At 39.6% G+C, this 23,089-nt stretch overlaps 1 protein-coding gene across 4 annotated transcripts in view; it reads left to right on the top strand.

Moving 5' to 3' along the window:
• PID1 (phosphotyrosine interaction domain containing 1) overlaps nucleotides 1-23,089 on the top strand; it is a 265,177-nt gene that overhangs the window by 109,367 nt on the left and 132,721 nt on the right. For all 4 annotated transcript variants that reach the window (XM_033229960.1, XM_033229961.1, XM_033229964.1 and 1 more), the window contains one exon: nucleotides 10,521-10,667. In XM_033229960.1, the coding sequence (XP_033085851.1) occupies nucleotides 10,521-10,667 (147 nt within the window). The remainder of the gene's footprint in view (nucleotides 1-10,520; nucleotides 10,668-23,089) is intronic.

The following is a 23,089-nucleotide window of genomic DNA, read 5'->3' on the forward strand; positions in this document are numbered from 1 at the left end:
ATAAGTTGAACTCATATGTAAGAGAAAAACAGTTTTTAAAAAGTTTAAAAAAAAGTTCATTTTAAGTGAAATTTTTCTTCTTTCATATAATTACTTTTAATTATATACAAATTAGTTGTTAAATATAAAATTGTTTATTGAACAGAATTTTCTTTTGCTTTTATGTCATTTATTTCTGTGAAAAATAGTAGAATAAATACTTAAAAGCAGAAATCTAAGAATTTTCATTAAGAAGAATAATAAGCAAGATGTCTTATTAAAGGTCAGAAAAAAGGGTTGCTATGATTTCTTTTCTCATAGTTGGGGCCTGAATATACTTTATTTAAAATAAGTGGTATAGAACGTTAAGAAAACCACAGTGAGTTCCGTTAATCCTTAGGAATCCCCAAAGTAATAAAATGAAGCATTATTATAAATAGAATGTCAAAGCCCTAGTGTTTTCTGTGCACTTGTACAAATTAACATTTATTTGGACTGAAGTTTTCCATTAGTCTGATTCACCCAATTGTTCCTTGTGGTTCTATTAAGATGAACATTTGCCATATTTTTGAAGCTTGATTAGGGCATTACTAAGTCAGTAATTTGCAAGTTAAAGCTGACCGTTATAGTCTGTCTTCAACATGTGAGGATGAACGGAAGATTAAAATCTTAATGCCTTCCCTCTCTTTTAAGTATGAATAGTCTTCCAGTTATCTTATAAAAACATTAAGCAGGGTTTGCCTTCCAAAGATGCTTTATATTTTAGATACAAAATCAATACAAAGGTGAAATACAACCAATTTGAATTGGTAAAATATGTAAATTGCCACTTGCTAAACTGTCAGAGATTAATGTCTGAATAGGGGTAGGAAGCAGTGCCAACTGTAAAATTATACAGGGCATGGCGATTACCCCATCTGCATAATGGGGCTTGATTTAGAGGCTCTATTTTGGGATCACACATAAAACACCCAATGCAGAAAGCCAAGCTTTGTTTAATTTGTCCAGGGCAGCGCCCTAGTTTTCTACAACACTATTCACTTCTGTTCTTTAAAAATGAATAACACATTTTCTTTATGGAACTCTGTGCACCTTTGGTTTGGGAGCAGTAGCTTTTCCAAGCTCCTCTATTAGATTCTTCTTCTGTTACCTTTTTATAATGCTATTTCTTTATGCTATTTTTAGGTGCATTGTCTGTATCGCACTTGCCTGTCCATGCAAAGTACAAGTGATGTTGTTTTTGACATGGCTAATATAGCATTTTAAACTTGACAGATGAGAAAACAGGACCAGGAAGTACAAGGCCACGGAACTGGGTATGGCATATAGGACTCTGTTATCCAGTAAGAGCACGTGCCGCCTAAGTGGGATGCCACTGCGGGTACACTGTTTGGCTGTTTCTTGAGAGTTGGAACTCATTTCATTTGGCAGTACCTCAGAGGACTTTGTCTTAGATATAGATAACCTGGGGACTGTAATACCTACTTCAGATTATTAGTTGGTACTTTATCATTAAGGTTTAGTCGATTCAAATAAGTACAAGATTCACTTTTTAAAAAAAGAGATAATGTTACCATGCGTGTCTGCAGTTTTAAAATTGATGACGTCTTTTTAAAATTTTTGTTAATGGCTTCTTTTTATTTTCACAGGAGATTTTTCATTACCATGTATTTGTATGGCAAGATTCTCTTAGTTGCAAGGATCAGACACCCAATGCAAGCTTGTTTAAACATAAAATGGTATGCATTGGTTCAGATTCTAGGTGAGTCCCTGGCTGGATCTGAGTTACACCCAGCTGGATCCAGGGCTTCAATGATGTGAAGGCTGTCTTTCCATTTCTCAGGAAGTTTCTCTGTTTATGTCTATCTTTCCTTGTCTCGGTGTGGTCTCACTCTCAGGCTGACTTCAATTGGGAAGGAGGCCAGCAGCAGCTCTGGGCTCACATCACTCCAGTCCACAACCCTGCATGCCCATCTCCAGGACATTCTGTTCAGCCAGTCTTGAATTTCCTCTGAACCAATGCTTTTGGGCAGGGGCATGAGGCACTCGCATGGTCAGCTTGTGTCATGTTGCATATTCTTTGTGTAAAAGGGGCAAGGACATTATTCAGTGTTGGGGGCAAGGAACTGTGACTGACAGCCTCATTCAACAAGGCAGCATGCAGTCGTGGAGAAGCTTTCCCAAGGAAGGGGACAGAAGAGTGTTCCAAAGCAGAACAGCTATGACTTTCACACTTTTAACCACCGAAAATGTACCAGAGCCACTCAGAGTTACATAAAATGTTAATTTGGCCATAGGAAGATGTATTCTTATAGATTCAATAATTCATCAGGCAATCCACATTTTATTTCCCTCTTTAACCTCCATCTTTTGAGAGTGGGCAAAGAAGACGAAGTCATTAAAGGTATTCCTTTTAAAGGAATCATTTTCTCTATTTCACCTCAAATATTTTCTTTGTCTTTAGCTTTGCTAAAGAGCTTCTCATACAGATTTGCAGTTGTCATTTGACTTAACAGTCTCCATCAACTGTGAGAAACCTTTTTGAGCAGAGACTAATGTTTTATTTCTGTTCCAGCTGTGGCCACCACAGTGTTTGGCTGCATACAGGTGTTCAGGGAAGGTGGAACGAATCAGCAGGCAAATGTGTGGCACATGCCTGCCTGGCTGGAGAAGACAAGCTCAGAAGAGTTAGGTAGCTGAGGTTGCACAACGTTGTGTTGAAGTTGGAATTTGAACTCTGTTCTCTTCCTTCTCCAATTTAGCTTTTTTTTTTTTTTTTTCTGTTTATCTGTATATTTATTTCACTTGGCTCTCCAGCCAATCAATCACAGGGGCATGTGTGCTGGCCCACACCTTTCAGTCTCTGTTTGCTTAGTGACTGAATCAATGGTTGCAGTATTTGGTTTACAACAGGGATGGGAAGACCATCTCGGAACTTCCAGGCAGTGTGGTTGTCTCACACTCCTGAAAGCAGGGCCACTTCTAGTGCCCTCTTCAGAAAATTGCTGTGTGGCAGAAGTTGGACTGATGATCTGTGCTTTTATGAATGTCTTGTAGAGCTTGAGGAAAATGGCAGACAGGGGAGATACCCCCATTTACTCAAACCTCACCTTTGGAGCTTCCCTCTTCCTTTATCTTCCTCCTCTGTTGGTCCCAATGTCTTTCCCAACCAACTTGGCAAGCCACCTTCAGATCTCACTCTCAGTGATCTATGTGGCTCTTTCCAGACCACTGTCCCCTCTTGGCGACTCCAAACCCTACACTCGGCATTGGGCTGGAATCAGTTAGGAGCAAGGACAGAAACTTCCAGATTAATACGAAGACTTGCCCTTACTTTTCTTTTTTTTTAATGCAAATCAAACACTCTGGAAAACTTAAGGGTAAGTGTCTTTTCCATTAAAAAAAAAGTTGCCCTCAGAGCTGGCAACTTTTTATTCTACAAGGTGGCTGTAACAATTGGGGTTCAGCCAGAGAGACAGCACTAGTAGGACATCTATATTTAGAGGTTTATTCAAGGAATTGGCATATGCGGTTGTGGGGGCTGGCAAGAAAAGTCCAAAACTGCAAGGGAGACTGTCAGAAAGGGTGGTCTGGAACCGTGGGTTGAAACTGGCATCCACAGGAGGAATATCTTCTTCTTCAGAGAAGTCTGGGCTGCCTCTTAAGGTCTTTGAACCGATTGAATCAGATTTACCCTAATTATCTCGGGTACTCTCCCTTACTTCAAATCAACTGATTATGGACTTTAATCACATCTACAAAATACCTTTACAGCAACACATACATAAATTGGTGTTTGAATAACTGGGCATGGTAGCCTAGCCAAGTCAATGCTTTAAATGGACCACCAGAGAGGCCAGATGGAATCCTAGTGGACTTGTGAAAAAGACACTTTGTCCTGCCACAAATTCCAAAATTTCTACTGCTCTTATATGAGATGAGCTGTTGTGATTCAGGCATGTGATGCACAGTAATAACATCATGGAGAATGGGGTATCCATGCCTTCAAGCATTTAGCCTTTGTTACAGACAATCCAATTACACTGTTTTAACTAATTTTAAAATGTACAATGAAGTTATTATTGCCTATAGTCATCCTGCTGTGCTGTTAAATAGTAGGTCTTATTCATCCTTTCTAACTATGTTTTTTTGTACCCATGAACCATCCCCACCTTCCCCTACAGCCCCCCACTACCCTTCACAGCCTCTGGTAACCATTTTTCTACTCTCTATGTTCATGAGTTCAATTGTTTTTATTTTTAGATCCCACAAATAAATGAGAACATGCAATGTTTGTCTTTCTGTGCTTGGCTAATTTCATGTAACATAATGATCTCCAGTTTTTAAAGAACTGTTTTTGGTGATTTTTACTGAGGCAAAGCTACTTGTGTACGTGTATTTTTATCCACTTCTTTCAGGCTTGGGTTTGTTTCAGAAACCATACCAGGTCCTTAAGGTCAACTTGGACTAAGTAGTGAGCTGATCTAGTCTATGAATCCTGATTTCAATTTTTTTTATATTTGTAGTTTTTTTAAAAATTACATTACCTTCATTACCTTCCACAAATATTCATTAGACTTCTGAAATGTGCCAGGAACTGTTTTAGGCCCTTGTGATACGTCCTTGAATAAAATAGTTTCCTATGGTGCTTTTATATTCTACTGGAAGACAATAAAGTAAACAAAACAAGTACCTAATCTTATAGTGGTGATAAATAGGGATAAATTATAGGAATAATAAAGCACGGACAAAGAGTAGGCAGAGATGAGTATATATGTGTGGAAACTGGCTACACAACTCGTAGGGACCAGTGTAAATGAAAATTCAGCGTTTCTTTTTCAAAAAGCAGAAGAAACGTACCACGGAAGGTACCAAAACATAAAGCTTTTTAAAAATGAATCTTTGTCTGGAATAGTCCTGGTGTTTTTAAAATGATTATTTGCTATTTAATGCTGTTCTAAGTAAAGAAAAATTAAACATTTAGATTCTGAGCATGAAATTTATATTGTGCAGTGCCTACTTTAAATGCAAATGTAAGGATGGGAACAGATAAATTATCCACTTTGCATTTTCTAGTTCATGCCGTATTTTGTTTTTATTGGAAGAGTGAAAACACTGCAGAAAACTAACTTACCTGTTTTTATCTCACTTCTTGATACGTATGCTTTCTTTTTCTTCTTCTTCTTATTATACTTTAAGTTCTAGGGTACATGTGTACAACGTGCAGGTTTGTTACATATGTATACATGTGCCATGTTGGTGTGCTGCACCCATTAATTCGTCATTTACATTAGGTATATCTCCTAATGCTATCCCTCCCCCCTTCCCTCTCCCCACAATACGACCTGGTGTGTGATGATCACCTTCCTGTGTCCAAGTGATCTAATTGTTCAATTCCTACCTATGAGTGAGAACTTGCGGTATTTGGTTTTCTGTTCTTGCGATAGTTTGCTGAGAATGATGGTTTCCAGCTGCATCCATGTCCCTACAAAGGACACGAACTCATCCTTTTTTATGGCTGCATAGTATTCCATGGTGTATATGTGCCACATTTTCTTAATCCAGTCTGTCACTGATGGACATTTGGGTTGATTCCAAGTCTTTGCTATTGTGAATAGTGCTGCAATAAACATATGTGTGCATGTGTCTTTATAGCAGCATGACTTATAATCCTTTGGGTACATCCCCAGTAATGGGATGGCTGGGTCAAATGGTAGTTCTAGATCCTTGAGGAATCACCACACTGTTTTCCACAATGGTTGAACTAGTTTACAGTCAACCAACAGTGTAAAAGTGTTCCTATTTCTCCACATCCTCTCCAGCACCTGTTGTTTCCTGATTTTTTAATGATTGCCATTTTAACTGGTGTGAGATGGTATCTCATTGTGGTTTTGATTTGCATTTCTTTGATGGCGAGTGATGATGAGCGTTTTTTCATGTGTCTGTTGGCTGTATGAATGTCTTCTTTTGAGAAGTGTCTGTTCATATCCTTTGCCCACTTTTTGATGGGTTTGTTTGTTATTTTCTTGTAAATTTGATTGAGTTCTTTATAGGTTCTGGATATTAGCCCTTTGTCAGATGAGTGGATTGCCAAAATTTTCTTCCATTCTGTAAGTTGCCTGTTCACTCTGATGGTAGTTTCTTTTGCTGTGCAGAAGCTCTTTAGTTGAATTAGATCCCATTTGTCAATTTTTGCTTTTGTTGCTGTTGCTTTTGGTGTTTTAGACATGAAGTCCTTGCCCATGCCTATGTCCTTAATGGTATTACCTAGGTTTTCTTCTAGGGTTTTTATGGTTTTAGGTCTAACATTTAGGTTTCTAATCCATCTTGAATTAATTTTCGTATAAGGAGTAAGGAAAGGATCCAGTTTCAGCTTTCTACTTATGGCTAGCCAATTTTCCCAACACCATTTATTAAATAGGGAATCCTTTCCCCATTTCTTGTTTTTGTCAGGTTTGTCAAAGATCAGATGGCTGTAGATGTGTGGTATTATTTCTGAGGGCTCTGTTCGGTTCCATTGGTCTGTATCTCTGTTTTGGTGCCAGTACCTTGCTGTTTTGGTTACTGTAACCTTGTAGTATAGTTTGGAGTCAGGTAGCGTGATGCCTCCAGCTTTGTTCTTTTGGCTGAGGATTGTCTTGGCAACGCGGGGTCTTTTTTGGTTCCATATGAACTTGAAAGCAATTTTTCCAATTCTGTGAAGAAAGTCATTGGTAGCTTAATGGGGATGGCATTGAATCTATAAATTACCTTGGGCAGTATGGCCGTTTTCACAATATTGATTCTTCCTATCCATGAGCATGGTATGTTCTTCCATTTGTTTGTGTCCTCTTTGATTTCACTGAGCAGTGGTTTGTAGTTCTCCTTGAAGAGGTCCTTGACATCCCTTGTAAGTTGGATTCCTAGGTATTTTATTCTCTTTGAAGCTATTGTGAATGGGAGTTCATTCGTGATTTGGCTCTCTGTTTGTCTGTTACTGGTGTATAAGAATGCTTGTGATTTTTGCACATTGATTTTGTATCCTGAGACTTTGCTGAAGTTGCTTATCAGCTGAAGGAGATTTTGGGCTGAGACAATGGGGTTTTCTAAATATACAATTATGTCATCTGCAAACAGGGACAATTTGACTTCTTCTTTTCCTAACTGAATACCCTTGATTTCTTTCTCTTGCCTGATTGCCCTAGCCAGAACTTCCACACTATGTTGAATAGGAGTGGTGAGAGAGGGCATCCCTGTCTTGTGCCAGTTTTCAAAGGGAATGCTTCCAGTTTTTGCTCATTCAATATGATATTGGCTGTGGGTTTGTCATAAATAGCTCTTATTGTTTTGAGGTACATTCCATCAATACCGAATTTATTGAGAGTTTTTAGCATGAAGGGCTGTTGAATTTTGTCAAAGACCTTTTCTGCATCTATTGAGATAATCATGTGGTTTTTGTCTTTGGTTCTGTTTATATGCTGGATTACGTTTATTGATTTACATATGTTGAACCAGCCTTGCATCCTGGGGATGAAGCCCACTTGATCGTGGTGGATAAGCTTTTTGATGTGCTGCTGGATTCGGTTTGCCAGTATTTTATTGAGGATTTTTGCATCGATGTTCATCAAGGATATTGGTCTAAAATTCTCTCTTTTTGTTGTATCTGTCAGGCTTTGGTATCAGGATGGTGTTGGCCTCATAAAATGAGTTAGGGAGGGTCCTCCCTTTCTATTGATTGGAATAGTTTCAGAAGGAATGGTACCAACTCCTCCTTGTGCTTCTGGTAGAATTTGGCTGTGAATCCATCTGGTCCTGGACTTTTTTTCACTGGTAGGCTATTAATTATTGCCTCATTTTCAGAGCCTGCTATTAGTCTATTGAGGGATTCAACTTCTTCCTGGTTTAGTCTTGGGAGAGTGTAAGTGTACAGGAAATTATCCATTTCTTCTAGATTTTCTAGTTTATTTGCGTAGAGTTGTTTATAGTATTCTCTGATGGTACTTTATATTTCTGTGGGGTCAGTGGTAATATCCCCTTTATCATTTTTTATTGCATCTATTTGATTCTTCTCTCTTTTCTTCTTTATTAGTCTTGCTAGTGGTCTATCAATTTTGTTGATCTTTTAAAAAAACTAGCTCCTGGATTCATTGATCTTTTGGAGGGTTTTTTATGTCTCCATCTCCTTCAGTTCTGCTGTGATCTTAGTTATTTCTTGCCTTCTGCTAGCTTTTGAATGTGTTTGCTCTTGCTTCTCTAGTTCTTTAAATTGTGATGTTAGGGTGTCAATTTTAGATCTTTTCTGCTTTCTCTTGTGGGCATTTAGTGCTATAAATTTCCCTCTACACACTGCTTTAAATGTGTCGCAGAGATTCTGGTATGTTGTATCTTTGTTCTCATTGGTTTCAAAGAACATCTTTATTTCTGCCTTCATTTTGTTACGTACCCAGTAGTCGTTCAGGAGCAGGTTGTTCAGTTTCCATGTAGTTGAGTGGTTTTGATTGAGTTTCTTAATCCTGAGTTCTATTTTGATTGCACTGTGGTCTTTCTCTCACCACTTTGCCTTCATCTTACGGATTAGTAAGGAAGGACTGAAAGGAAAAGGAATTGTGTCTGCCCCACCTTTCCCTTTCCTTCTGTGTCATCATTTCAGCGTAGGTGGTTGCCTTTATAGAGGGAAATAATACAAGCGGGAAAGGATGTGATAGGATTCCATGATCATTCCTGTTTCTTAGAACAAGGCTAATTTCTTTCTAAACTTCAAGCAAGTTCTAGTTCCAAGGCATGGCCTCTTGGGGCTGTGCATGCCCCTTCTTATTTAAGTCATAGGCTTAAATACTTACCTTGTACTCACTTTGACTCTTGCTAAATTCCTACATGTCATGAGTTCAACAGAATTCTGTCTTTGTGGGGCATGACTAATGCTCTGTGAAGGTGGGTGGTAAGGATGGGTGATGCACACACTGTATGTTTCTTATCCACTCACATCTGTGCTCCACTGTCCTATCAGACTTCCCTTACAGAACAGAAGTTCAAACTAAAATTATTAAGACTTCCTATTTTTTTCTTTTCTTTTCTTTTCTTTTTTTTTTTTGAGATGGAGTCTTGCTCTTATCACCCAGGCTGGAGTGCAGTGGTGCAGTCTCGGCTTACTGCAGCCTCCACCTCTCAGGTTCAAGTGATTCTCCTTCTGTAGCTTCCCCGGTCACTGGGATTACAGGTGCTCACCATCACACCCAGCTACTTTTTGTATTTTTAGTAGAGATGGGGTTTCCCCAGGTTGGCCAGACTAGTCTTGAACTCCTGACCTCACGTCATCTCCTTTCCTTGGCCTCCCACTTTCAAGATGGAGACATTAAGCCAAAGACATTCAACCAAGCATGGAGCCCTTCTGAGTGTGAGGTCTTACTAAGCACAGGCTGCAAGCACGTGGAGCCAGGCATGTGCCTGTGTTTGTGTGTGTATATGTATGCTGGCTGCTTTATATTTTGATGAGGAAGGGCTGTCTCGTGAGGTGACATTTGATCAGAGACCTCAAGGAGGCGAGGAAGCAAGAGTTGTAGATACCTAGGACAGGAGCAACACGATCAGGGGTCCTAAGGCACAGGTGTCTTTGGCTTATTCTCAGAATAGTAAGAAGGACACTGTGCCTGGACCCCTACTTGAGAAGATGGGGTTGGGGGATGAAATCAGAGAGGCAGTAGGTCCCTGAATCATGTGTGGTCTCAAAGGCCAAGGTAAGAACTTGGAATTTTTCCATGAGGAGATGGGAAGACATAGGAGGGTTTGAGCAGAGGTGGCATGGCACAGTTAGACTTTAGATGGATCTCTCTGGTGACCGTGGGGCAAATCTCTGTGTAGGGACAAAGTGGGAAATGATGGGAACAGTTTGGATGTCATTATCATAGACCAAGAAAAGGTGGTCTTAGACTGGGTGGTATGGATAGCAGTAATTGAATCCGGTTGGCTTCTGAGCGTCTTTCACAACAAGAGCCAACAGAAGTTGCATATGAAATGAATATTTACCTAGGGTCCTGGCCTGAGGCAGCACATAAAAATGGTCTAGCATAAAGTAGTGAATTTCCTAAGATTCTACAGCATGAATGAGCTTGGGAAGGCAGAGAACAGAAGTCTTGTGTACTTTCTCATCTGTTCTCCTTCTACAATGTCTTGACTTTTCCCAAATTAACCCCTGTAACATCCTCTTCCAAACATCTTGTGTATCTGAATCTACACAGATTCTATTGCCACAATTTCATCTGTATACAGTACCATGGAAGAGTTTCTCAGAACATAATGTCCTGGGTGAGGTGACTTTACCACTAAGTCAAGTTTCTGTGGACTCTGCTTAGGGATTGACTGTCTCCACAGTTTCATTTGAGTGACGTCCTGAGGTCCTGAGAAGATACAGTTCCCCCTCCTCTGTTTTACTAAGTATCTCTTCACTTCCTGTAATAGAACAGAGTCAGTAAAACAAACAAGTTGCTATTGGGTTTAATGTACAATTGCAGGACATATAAGTCTAAGTGATTAAACTACATATGGCTTATTTTTCTTCTTTTCAGCACTTTCAGACCATGCTGAAGTCTAAATTGAATGTCCTAACACTGAAAAAGGAACCTCTCCCAGCGGTCATCTTCCATGAACCAGAGGCCATTGAGCTATGCACAACCACACCGCTGATGAAGACAAGGACTCACAGTGGCTGCAAGGTATGGGGCACGTGGTCAGCAGGGGTTCTCTTGGTGAGAGAGCCTCAAGGATGTGTGGGCTTGAGATTTGTGTTTCACAATGGTAATCATTTTTAAGAATGAAAACATAAAATGACCAACAAAATAAACTCACGAATGAAGGTAGACTGAATTCATATCCTGTTTTATTTTTCTTAATGACATAACACTACCACTTTTGGAACCCGTTAAAGACCTGGGTTTTAGTATATGTGAATAAAATTGTATTCTCTTTGTGATTTCTGTAGCTCTGTGGAACTTTGGAGTTCACAAGAAAAGTTTGGTTCTTAATGATAATTCTTCCCTTTGTTCTTTCAATCTGAATAAAACATATCTTAAAGAATGGCAAAAAAAAAAACACACACACACACAAAATCAAGTTTTCTAACAGTTATACTCTCCAAATCCTTTAGGGATAATTTTGCATTTTTGCTTTGCTTCAGTTCTCAAAATTTATACTAATATTCATGGCCCAGAATCCAGAAAAAGCATTTTTCATTTATGCAAACTTTAATGCCAACATGGAAACAAAACTAGAATATAATTTTGGTAAGCTTTGGATTTTTTCTCACATAATATTCTCTTTTGCTTGAGTTGATGAATATCGTAATCAATTTAGAGATCACAAAGAATATGTTTTATCATCAGAAATTTGTTTTGAGTAGTGGAAATAAACTAAGGGACAAGGAAAATGCATTTATATATGGATTTCTTTCATAACTTTGTAGATACACTCCTTTCCTTGTTGCTTTCCTTATTGCTTTCGAGATACACTCCTTTTCCTTATTACTTAGTATTAAGGAATCAGTTCTCGCATAGCTGTGGTCAGGTTGGCGTCTACAGCAATCTTGGGTGATGGTGGTATGCACAAAACCTCACCCACATTCATTCATTCCACACATATTCATTGGGTGCTCACTGTCTGACCGGCACAGAGTCACAGTGTGGGCAAAACCCACCAGCATCTTTGTGGGATTTAACTGCTAGCTGGGGGGCATGGGAGGAGAAAATCTAGGTAAACAAGCATGATTAGCGAGAGATCCAATTTGTGAAGAACTTGCAGGAGAATCTTTCAGGCAAAAGAATAGGGCATACTAATTCTATGAGGTGGGTGGTGTTGGTATGTTTGGGAACAGCAGGGAATGGGCCAGTATACCTGAGAAATTGAGAAAGTCATGATGAGTGGTACCGCTGGGTGGGGAAAGAGTCTTGAAGTCATGGTGAGTTTAGGTTTCATTCTAATTACGATGGGGGGTGGAATCATCGGTGGGATAAGGGAAGTGAGCTATGTGACTCATTTTAAAGTGATTTTAAATGGTGATTCTGATAAGGTGACTTTCCAGCTTCCCAAGAGCTATTGTCAGTGGCTCTGCCTTAACAGGAGAGAGTGAATCAACAGAACTGGCATTAGGTCCATTGCATTTAATGCTTTTGGTGAATTGATGATAGAAAGGAATTATAAAAGTACTCATTAAATTTGAAAGTGATCTGAGATCAAATTCGTTATACATTCTTCAGAAGATTTATTAATGCTATTTTGATTTCTGTTCCTATGAGGGAAGATGGTGCCTCAAAGCAAGATGAAATCAGTAGGGACAAGTATATGGAGGAGAATTAAGTGTGATAAAGCCTATAAAGTACATTTAAAATGGGAAGAGCACAAACCACACAGTTTTAAAATAAAAATACCTAGCAATCTGACAATCTAATTTAGATATTAAATAAATGTGTGTGTGTTTGTAAGCGAGAGAAAAATATTTGCTAGAATAAAAACCATCATTTTTCTGAAAAGGATTATAGGGTTCATGTCTCATGGACTTTTTTTCTGTGTACTGCCTTAGGTTGTGCTCATTTATTTTACTTTTAAAAGGACGTTGAAAAAAAAAATAGTAGGAATTCAGAAGAGCGTGCCAAAGAGGGCAAGGGTTGCTTGTGCTGGCCTCGGTATGTGTGGCTAGCTAGACAAAGGAAATCGGCAATGATTTCATTTGGACACCAGGAAGAACTTCTGCATTCAAGGAGAAAAACACATTCCACTCGACTATAAAAAATTTATGGACTCTCCATCCCTAGAAACCTTGAAGAGGCGATTCCAGGCGTAGATAATCATAACCCTGGAGTCAGGAATCTGGGCCAACACCTCTTGAGGGCTTTTCCAGCATTATTGTTCTATCTGAAGGAAGAAAACCTGCAAGGCGTAATTCTCCCTTGCATTCTTTAATTCTCAAGGACAGTGTCACTTTTGTGTTCTGAGTTTTGTTAAAAAAAAATTATCTATTTGAACCTTGAAATTTTGGTTTAAAATCCTTTTAGATCTTCCCCAGTTTTTTCTGATCATCTTCAAGAACAAAGTCCAGTGTTTCCTCTCTGATTCTTGCAAGTAACTTAGCTCACAAGATGCCAGCTGCAGAAGGAATGCTCTTTCGGGCTCACGCCTCCCAGGAACAATGAACACAATGTAGCCCAGGCCCAGCTGCAGGGCCAGCTCACGGGACCCTCGGCCTTCACACAGTAGTTGCTCTTTTTTCCTAATAGCTCTTATAACTTTGGGTTTGGGGAGGGAAAGAGGTAGGAGGAAGCAAAGGAAAGGGGAGTTGGAAATGGGTTGTGGCGAGCACCATTGAGACCCTCGCTCATCTCAGATTTCCCATTTTCCACTGATCTGTATTCTCCGTGGGTGCTGACGGGAGTGCCTTGCTAGGCTATTCATGTTTCGGGCAGCTGGGTCTTTGTGTGTTCTCCTCTATTGCAGCCACTTTTTTTTTTTTTTTTTTTCCTGGAGTAGAGTTATTTAACTGTACAACCCACGGCAGTGCATTAGGACTCTTGTTGGAGCTGTTTGGAGTATCAGACGCTGTGTGTGATTTTGCTGCAGCAATCCTGGCTTGTCACACCTTTCTCCTCCTATCTAGCAAGATGGAATCCTAGGTGGCTTCAGCTTGTTAGCAAACATTTATTGAATTAATAGTCATTGAAAACCTACTGTGTACATGATATTGTGGAAAAAGGAATAAAAATAGGTATTGTGGGTATAACCAAATAGAAGGAATAAGACAAGTGCCCAAATAAATAAATCACAAGTACTTCTGAAACTTGTGTGAGTATCAGAATCCCCTGGCAAGCAAACTCCTGTACCTTCCTCCCAGAGATTTTGACTCAGACGCTCGGCTTGGTGAGGAACAGGAGCCTGCACTTTCAATTATACCATGTCATTTACATGAAGGCAAACCATTTTTGGAGGTTGAAGTTCTGAGCTGCAGAGTAATGTGACAAGAGCAATGTAAGTGACATGAACAGACACGTAACCTGGGAGGTGGGGGAGTAGGATGGAAAATGGGATTTGGTGGATTTGCTATTGCAGTCCAGAAAGCTGGCTTCTAAGGGAGAACTGGGCTCTGGAATTACTGGATCAGGTGTCAGCACTGTGTGTGCCGCCTTATCCTCCAGCGGGAGCTGCCCTCCTTTGCATTGAGACTTGCAGCTCCATTCACTGAAGTTCTCAAAGCCTTCACAAAATACTGATAATAATGATGACCATAGTAATAAAAATCGAAATAGAAGTCTTAATCATACAGAACTGACACTAAAGAAAACGTGTTGATTAATGCATTCAACAGTCATCTATGCACTTTTCTTGTCATAGAGCCATTTCATCCTCATGGCAACCCAACGGTTTAAGTGCCAGGTGTAGCCCCGTTTCACAGATGAACTAGTTGAGGCATAGAGAAGTTCATCTCAGTGGCCCAGTGTCCCTCATTAGTAACTAGCAGAGCCCGGATTTGAGCTGCAGCATTCTGACTCCACAGCCTGTGCTCCCCCCACCGGATTCCACTGCCACTGAGTGGGTTCCATGTCTATCCACAGGTGTCTCTCGAAACAGGTGAGCCAGTTGTGTCATGTGATTTTGAGCAAGCTGTTTCTTTTCTGAAGGCTTCTGCTTTTGCACCTTTCATAGGTCAATATCAGGATCTCATGGACATTATAAAAAATTTAAAAAAGAATTTAAGGGCTAGTTGATTTGGCAGGTGAGTTGTTACACACTCGTTGGTGGATTCTGAGTTTCGTGTCTACCAACCCATCCTGCTGTCTTTCTTCCAAACGTCCAAGGCTGGAGGATTTACCTTGTTTAATTGGATTGGAATTTTATCTTTTCTTACAGAAACCAGAAAGCATAAGGAAAATACTAAAAATATCGTATAATTTTACCCAGATATACCACACAGATTCTCAAATTTAGTTTTCTTTAAAAAAAGGCAATCTACAATAAAGTCATATGCCTTGTAAAAATTGTATGTGTAGATATATAACCAATGCAAAATGCCCACTGAGTTCCTATATGGCCACGTGGATGCTGTACAATACCCATTCCACAGTGCTTATACTGTTAAAGCAAAATAGCAGCAATGTTGTCACAAACAAACTGATGCATAATTGGGGATTTAGCACGTAACATATGTCTTTTCTTTAAAATGTTTTATAAAGTTTGTGATTGCTGCTAATTTCTGAGCATGAGAATTTCTCTGAGTTGCAAAAGGGAAGTAACCCAGAAGAGAAATACCAAGGGGAGGCGTGTGTGTAGGAACAGGAAAAGCAGGATCATTAGCAGTTGTTGACATGGGTCTCCTGTTTGGGACTGAATCTATCTGCCTTGATTGGGAGAGTCCCTGGCTGTCTTTCCACTACATCCTTTTCATCTGGCTGGTCGGGCCAGCGTCTGAGGTCAGCCCTGAGGGTTGGCTTCAGGAGGATGCTTCTCTTGGCCTCCAAGGCAAACTTGGATGTCAGTGGTGAACAGGCTAATTTAGCATGACCTCTTTTCTTTTCTTCTTTTCTTTTCCTTTCTTTTCTTCTCTTCTCTTCTCTTTTCCTTTCTTCTCTTCTCTTCTCTTTTCTTTCTTTTCTTTACTTCTTTGTTTCTATCTCTCTCTCTTCTTTTTTTTTTTTTTTTGTTTTTTGAGTCTCTGTTTGCCAGGCTGGAGTGCAGTGGTGTGATCTCAGTGCACTGCAATCTTTCCACCTCCCAGGTTCAAGCGATTCTTCTGCCTCAGCCTCCTGAGTAGCTTAAATTGGAGGCATCTGCCACCAGGCCCGGCTAATTTTTGTATTTTTAGTAGGAGTTTTCACCTTGTTGGCCAGGCTGGTCTTGCACTCCTGACCTCAAGTGATCCACCCGCCTTGGCCTCCCAAAGTGCTGAGATTATAGACATGAGCCACCACCCAGCCAGAATGAGATATTTCTTTGTGCTCCCCTTCCTTTCTGTTCCCTCCCATCTTAGGCTGAGGGCGTCCATGTCTTGATTCTGTGGCCTATCCAGCAGTGCTTGTTCCTTCGTCCTTTACCTAGTGTCCCACCAGCCCTTCGCCTAGGCCTGTGCTCACCATGTGCTTGGCCCCATGTACCCAAATCTTGCCTCTTCCTGAGTGAGGCACTTGGCCTGGCTTGATGTGAAGCCCCATCTAAAGGCACTACTGATATCTTCCCATTTGTGAGGGTAACTGTCGAACCAACTAGTTTCCAGGAAGGAGTTAATGATGTGTAAACCATCACAATTTTTAGATTGCCTTTTTTGAGATTCCCTGCATTCAGGTATAACAGTAGTAGTCCCTTAGCTCTCAGGAAGGAAGAGATTGATTACAGTTTCATGGAACGGAGAGGAGATGTTTCTGAGCTGAAGGCTTCGCAGGTAACCCTCAAATACTACCATGGAGTGCTTGTGTAAAATGGCCAGTCTGAGAAGTGAATTCCAGTAATCCAACTTATCTCATGATGCGGACTCTTGATTTGAATGTAAGTGTATTTGAAATTAGCGTCACGTGTATCTGATTTCTACACCTAAATCTTTGGGTTCCGTTGATCAATTATGTATTTAACTTGAAATAAAGTCATGTTTTCTCATTTTTTCTCATTTTAGACAAAGGGCCATTTTTTACTCCTTAACACAAATGAAAATGTTGGTTTTATTGTGTGACCATCCTCATCACATGCGTCTCTATAGCTCTTTCTTGGATTTGGGGCATGTATTGAATCCTATTATGCCAATTATACAGACTTTGTTTTTGCAAGGTAAGTTTCTGACTTCAATGTCAAGACAGAATACATGTATATATAATTAGATTCAAGCCTGTGATTTCCATTGATTGTTTTAATCTAAATTCAGAGTGATCGATATTTATTTTCTCTTTATACTTTCTTACACTTTCCTGTAAACAAATCAAAACATTCACTTCTGCTTGTCTCCTCAAATGCAGGAAGCTAAAAGTTTGTATGAGCTAACCTTTGTTGTTTCAGAGACAAGCTTTTATTTTTCTGCAATTTTTACTCTTTGTAGACTTGTAAAAATTTTTTCCTCTCTCCCTCCCTTCCTTCTTCCGTCCCTCCTTTCCTCCCTCCCTCCCTTCCTCCTTTTTTTCCTTTCTCCCCTTTTTTCCTCCTTCTCTCTCTCCCTTCCTCCTTTTCTACTTTTCTTTCTTTCTACATCCACAAGAATTTATTGCACATTGTCAAGATTATTCACTCGCATACAGACATCTACCTGCCTCTGATACTTAAGGACCAAGGAGCCAGCAGAATCAATGGAAAAGGAAGCTTTTGAAAACCGGAGGAATCTCCCTGTCCCCAGCAGGCACTTAAGCCACCCTCAGCCCTGCCCCTCCCTCTCCACCCTGTCCAGTGCCCATTCTCCTAACCTCCTTGTTCCAATCTCAGAGGATTCAGGAGAGAAAGTAGAGATGGCTTCAGGGGTAACTGAAGCCTCCATCTATTGTTTGAGTGTTGATCTTTAAATATATGTTCAAATACAGACTCCTTATGCTACTGCTAGTGTACCTAGAGGTTTTAATGTAAACTTCTTGGCCACAGGTCCAAACTTAGAACTTTGAATTCTATACTTTGGTTTTTCCACTGACAGCCGTGGTGGCTTTGGCAAAGCTCTTTATCCTTTGTGACCTCACTTTTGTTATTTGTTGACTAAAGTCTTTTCATACTAGGAATTAAAACTTCTCAGCTGATACAGGTGTTTGGAGTGAAGATTATAACTTTGCCTGATTTCTCTAGTTTGCCACATAGAATTGACCCTAACTTAACGCTTGTTGAGTTGGATGACAGACTTGTTTATGGGGTCACTCTTAAGATTGGTGGGTGCAGTAGAGCTGTTGTCCCATGGAGGGATTCTCTGGAGATCCCTGAAAGCTTCAAACTACTTATTTCCAGGTGCCCCATACTGTGAGGGTCAGTAAATCCTTGTCCTTTTACTTTAGAGAGTCAGATTTGACATTAAAGCCTAACTTTTGGGCAAATGACAAAGATTGTAATTTTCTTACTGACAAAATTAGTCTACTTCTTGATTTTAAAAACTCCTGGGATTATAAGTTATGCTGCTATAAAGACATATGCACACGTATGTTTATTGCGGCACTATTCACAATAGCAAAGACTTGGAATCAACCCAAATGTCCATCAATGACAGACTGGATTAAGAAAATGTGGCACGTATACACCATGGAATACTATGCAGCCATAAAAAAGGGTGAGTTCATGTCCTTTGTAGGGACATGGATGCAGCTGGAAACCATCATTCTCAGCAAACTATCTCAAGAACAGAAAACCAAATACTGCATGTTCTCACTCATAGGTGGGAATTGAACAATGAGATCACTTGGACACAGGAAGAGGAGCATCACACACTGGGTCCTATTGTGGAGAGGGGGTAGGGGGGAGGGATAGCATTAGGAGATATACCTAATGTAAATGACGAATTAATGGGTGCAGCACACCAACATGGCACATGTGTACGTATGTAACAAACCTGCATGTTGTGCACATATACCCTAGAACTTAAAGTACAAAAAAAAAAAGAAAAAACTTCTTGAAAAACTCATGAAAGCAAAGATTCATTAGTGAAAAAAATGAGAAAACCGTCTAAGCTTAAATGTGTGAAAAAGATAATATGCAATTTTTGTTCAGCAATACTATGAAAAATATGCAGTCATTAAAAATTTTGTTGTAGAAATTATATTGGTATGGAAAATATTTATAATGTATTAAGTATATAAAAAGTTGATTATAACATGTTATTAGTATCCATTTTTGTACAATAATGTAAAATAAAATAATTATATATCGACATTCATAATAGAATGCTGTACAGATATACTAAAATATGAACAGAAGTAATCTCTGAATAATAAAACTGGGGATAAACTTTTGATTTTCCTACTTTTTTGCTTATTTGCATTATCTAAATTTTTAACACTGAAGAAAACATGTATTTGGATGTTATAAGTTTGTCTGGAAAGTTTATAGGAAACTCCATTCTAAATGGAACATTTTGGAAAAAAGCTCCGAGTCAGTGACTTAGACATTTGTTTCTTCTCTGTGCCCAAATCAGAATTTCACAAGTGTCAGGGAAAGTGACGTTTTTCCATTTAACTTGTGATTTGTCTGGTGTCAGATTTGTCTCAAGTGCTCAGCATAGTAATTGTGAAGCTACTCAAACACATTTGAAAGAATAACATACTGGTTTGCTGAAGGCTCCTTCCTGGCAAAATTAGTGGCTTAACAACAGAAATTTACTCTCTCATAGAGCTAGAGGCTGGAGGCCACAATGAGCATCATGGGACAGAAATCCAGGTGTCAGCAGGGTCATGCTCCTGGAGGCTCTAGGGAGACAATCCATTCTTTGCCTCCTGCAGTTTAGGAGGCTGCAGGCATTCCTTGGCTTGTGGGTACATCACGGCAATCTCTGCATGGTGGTCACGTTACCTTCTCTTCTGTCTATCAAACCTCCCTCTGCTTTCCTTTCTTATAAGGACACTTGTGAATGGACTTAGTGCCCGTTGGATAATCCAGTTATCTATCTATCTTAGGATCCTTCGTTTTATCAAATCTGCAGAAAGGCTTTTTCTTTGTAAGGTAACATTTATAGGTTCCAGGAGTTAGGATGTAATGTCTTTGGGTGACTATTATTCACCCTACTACAGATGGTTCTCTTATAATTGGGGAATTGTAAAAATGTAAAAATTGTCACACACACACACGCGCACGCGCGCACACACAATGTTCATAGTTCATCTTTGTTTTTTTTAAATTTTACTTTAAGTTCTGGGATACATGTGCAGAATGTGCAGCTTTGTTATATAGGTATACATGTGCCATGGTGGTTTGCTGTACGTATCAACCTGTCATCTAGGTTTTTTTTTTTTTTTTTTTTTTTTTTATTATACTTTAAGTTCTAGGGTACATGTGCATGACGTTTATATCATGTATAACTCCCCAATGCAATCCCTCCCTCCTCCCCCCTCCCCATGATAGGCCCCAGTGTGTGATGTTCCCCTTCCTGAGTCCAAGTGATCTCATTGTTCAGTTCCCACCTATGAGTGAGAACATGCGGTGTTTGGTTTTCTCTTCTTGTGATAGTTTGCTAAGAATGATGGTTTCCACCTGCATCCATGTCCCTACAAAGGACGCAAACTCATCCTTTTTGATGGCTGCATAGTATTCCATGGTGTATATGTGCCACATTTTCTTAATCCAGCTGTCACAGATGGACATTTGGGTTGATTCCAAGTCTTTGCTATTGTGAATAGTGCCGCAATAAACAAACGTGTGCATGTGTCTTTGTAGTAGAGTAATTTATAATCCTTTGGGTATATACCCAGTAGTGGGATGGCTGGGTCATATGGTACATCTAGTTCTAGATCCTTGAGGAATCGCCATACTGTTTTCCATAATGGTTGAACTAGTTTACAATCCCACCAACAGTGTAAAAGTGTTCCTATTTCTCCACATCCTCTCCAACACCTGTTGTTTCCTGACTTCTTAATGATTGCCATTCTAACTGGTGTGAGATGGTATCTCATTGTGGTTTTGATTTGCATTTCTCTGATGGCCAGTGATGATGAGCATTTTTTCATGTGTCTGTTGGCTGTATGGATGTCTTCTTTGAGAAATGTCTGTTCATATCCTTTCCCCACTTTTTGATGGGGTTGTTTGCTTTTTTCTTGTATATTTGTTTGAGTTCTTGGTAGATTCTGGATATTAGCCCTTTGTCAGATGAGTAGGTTGCAAAAATTTTTTCCCATTCTGTAGGTTGCCTGTTCACTCTGATGGTAGTTTCTTTGGCTGTGCAAAAGCTCTTTAGTTTAATTAGATCCCATGTGTCAATTTTTGCTTTTGCTGCCGTTGCTTTTGGTGTTTTAGACATGAAGTCCTTGCCCATGCCTATGTCCTGAATGGTACTACCTAGATTTTCTTCTAGGGTTTTTATGGTATTAGGTCTAACATTTAAGTCTCTAATCCATCTTGAATTAATTTTCGTATAAGGGGTAAGGAAAGGATCCAGTTTCAGCTTTCTACTTATGGCTAGCCAATTTTCCCAGCACCATTTATTAAATAGGGAATCCTTTCCCCATTTCTTGTTTCTCTCAGGTTTGTCAAAGATCAGATGGCTGTAGATGTGTGGTATTATTTCTGAGGACTCTGTTCTGTTCCATTGGTCTATATCTCTGTTGTGGTACCAGTACCATGCTGTTTTGGTTACTGTAGCCTTGTAGTATAGTTTGAAGTCAGGTAGCGTGATGCCTCCAGCTTTGTCCTTTTGACTTAGGATTGTCTTGGCAATGCGGGCTCTTTTTTGGTTCCATATGAACTTTAAAGCCGTTTTTTCCAATTCTGTGAAGAAAGTCATTGGTAGCTTGATGGGGATGGCATTGAATCTATAAATCACCTTGGGCAGTATGGCCATTTTCACGATATTGATTCTTCCTATCCATGAGCATGGTATGTTCTTCCATTTGTTTGTGTCCTCTTTGATTTCACTGAGCAGTGGTTTGTAGTTCTCCTTGAAGAGGTCCTTTACATCCCTTGTAAGCTGGATTCCTAGGTATTTGATTCTCTTTGAAGCAATTGTGAATGGAAGTTGATTCCTGATTTGGCTCTCTGCTTGTCTGTTACTGGTGTATAAGAATGCTTGTGATTTTTGCACATTAATTTTGTATCCTGAGACTTTGCTGAAGTTGCTTATCAGCTTAAGCAGATTTTGGGCTGAGACAATGGGGTTTTCTAAATATACAATCATGTCATCTGCAAACAGGGACAATTTGACTTCTTCTTTTCCTAACTGGATACCCTTGATTTCTTTCTCTTGCCTGATTGCCCTAGCCAGAACTTCCAACACTATGTTGAATAGGAGTGGTGAGAGAGGGCATCCCTGTCTTGTGCCAGTTTTCAAAGGGAATTTTTCCAGTTTTTGCCCATTCAGTATGATATTAGCTGTGGGTTTGTCATAAATAGCTCTTATTATTTTGAGGTACGTTCCATCAATACCAAATTTATTGAGCATTTTTAGCATAAAGGGCTGTTGAATTTTGTCAAAAGCCTTTTCTGCATCTATTGAGATAATCATGTGGTTCTTGTCTTTGGTTCTGTTTATATGCTGGATTACGTTTATTGATTTGCGAATGTTGAACCAGCCTTGCATCCCAGGGATGAAGCCCACTTGATCATGGTGGATAAGCTTTTTGATGTGCTGCTGAATCCGGTTTGCCAGTATTTTATTGAGGATTTTTGCATCGATGTTCATCAGGGATATTGGTCTAAAATTCTCTCTTTTTGTTGTGTCTCTGCCAGGCTTTGGTATCAGGATGATGTTGGCCTCATAAAAAGAGTTAGGGAGGATTCCCTCTTTTTCTATTGATTGAAATAGTTTCAGAAGGAATGGTACCAGCTCCACCTTGTACCTCTGGTAGAATTCAGCTGTGAATCCATCTGGTCCTGGACTTTTTTTGGTGGGTAGGCTATTAATTGTTGCCTCAATTTCAGAGCCTGCTATTGGTCTATTCAGGGATTCAACTTCTTCCTGTTTAGTCTTGGGAGAGTGTAAGTGTCCAGGAAATTATCCATTTCTTCTAGATTTTCTAGTTGATTTGCGTAGAGGTGTTTATAGTATTCTCTGATGGTAGTTTGTATTTCTGTGGGGTCGGTGGTGATATCCCCTTTATCATTTTTTATTGCGTCTATTTGATTCCTCTCTCTTTTCTTCTTTATTAGTCTAGCTAGCGGTCTGTCAATTTTGTTGATCTTTTCAAAAAACCAACTCCTGGATTCATTGATTTTTTGGAGGGTTTTTTGTGTCTCTATCTCCTTCAGTTCTGCTCTGATCTTAGTTATTTCTTGACTTCTGCTAGCTTTTGAATGTGTTTGCTCTTGCCTCTCTAGTTCTTTTAATTGTGATGTTAGAGTGTCAATTTTAGATCTCTCCTGCTTTCTCTTGTGGGCATTTAGTGCTATAAATTTCCCTCTACACACTGCTTTAAATGTGTCCCAGAGATTCTGGTATGTTGTATCTTTGTTCTCATTGGTTTCAAAGAACATCTTTATTTCTGCTTTCATTTCGTTATGTACCCAG

The sequence above is a fragment of the Trachypithecus francoisi genome, unplaced genomic scaffold, assembly GCF_009764315.1.
Source record: "Trachypithecus francoisi isolate TF-2019V2 unplaced genomic scaffold, Tfra_2.0 Lachesis_group13, whole genome shotgun sequence".
NCBI lineage: Eukaryota > Metazoa > Chordata > Mammalia > Primates > Cercopithecidae > Trachypithecus > Trachypithecus francoisi.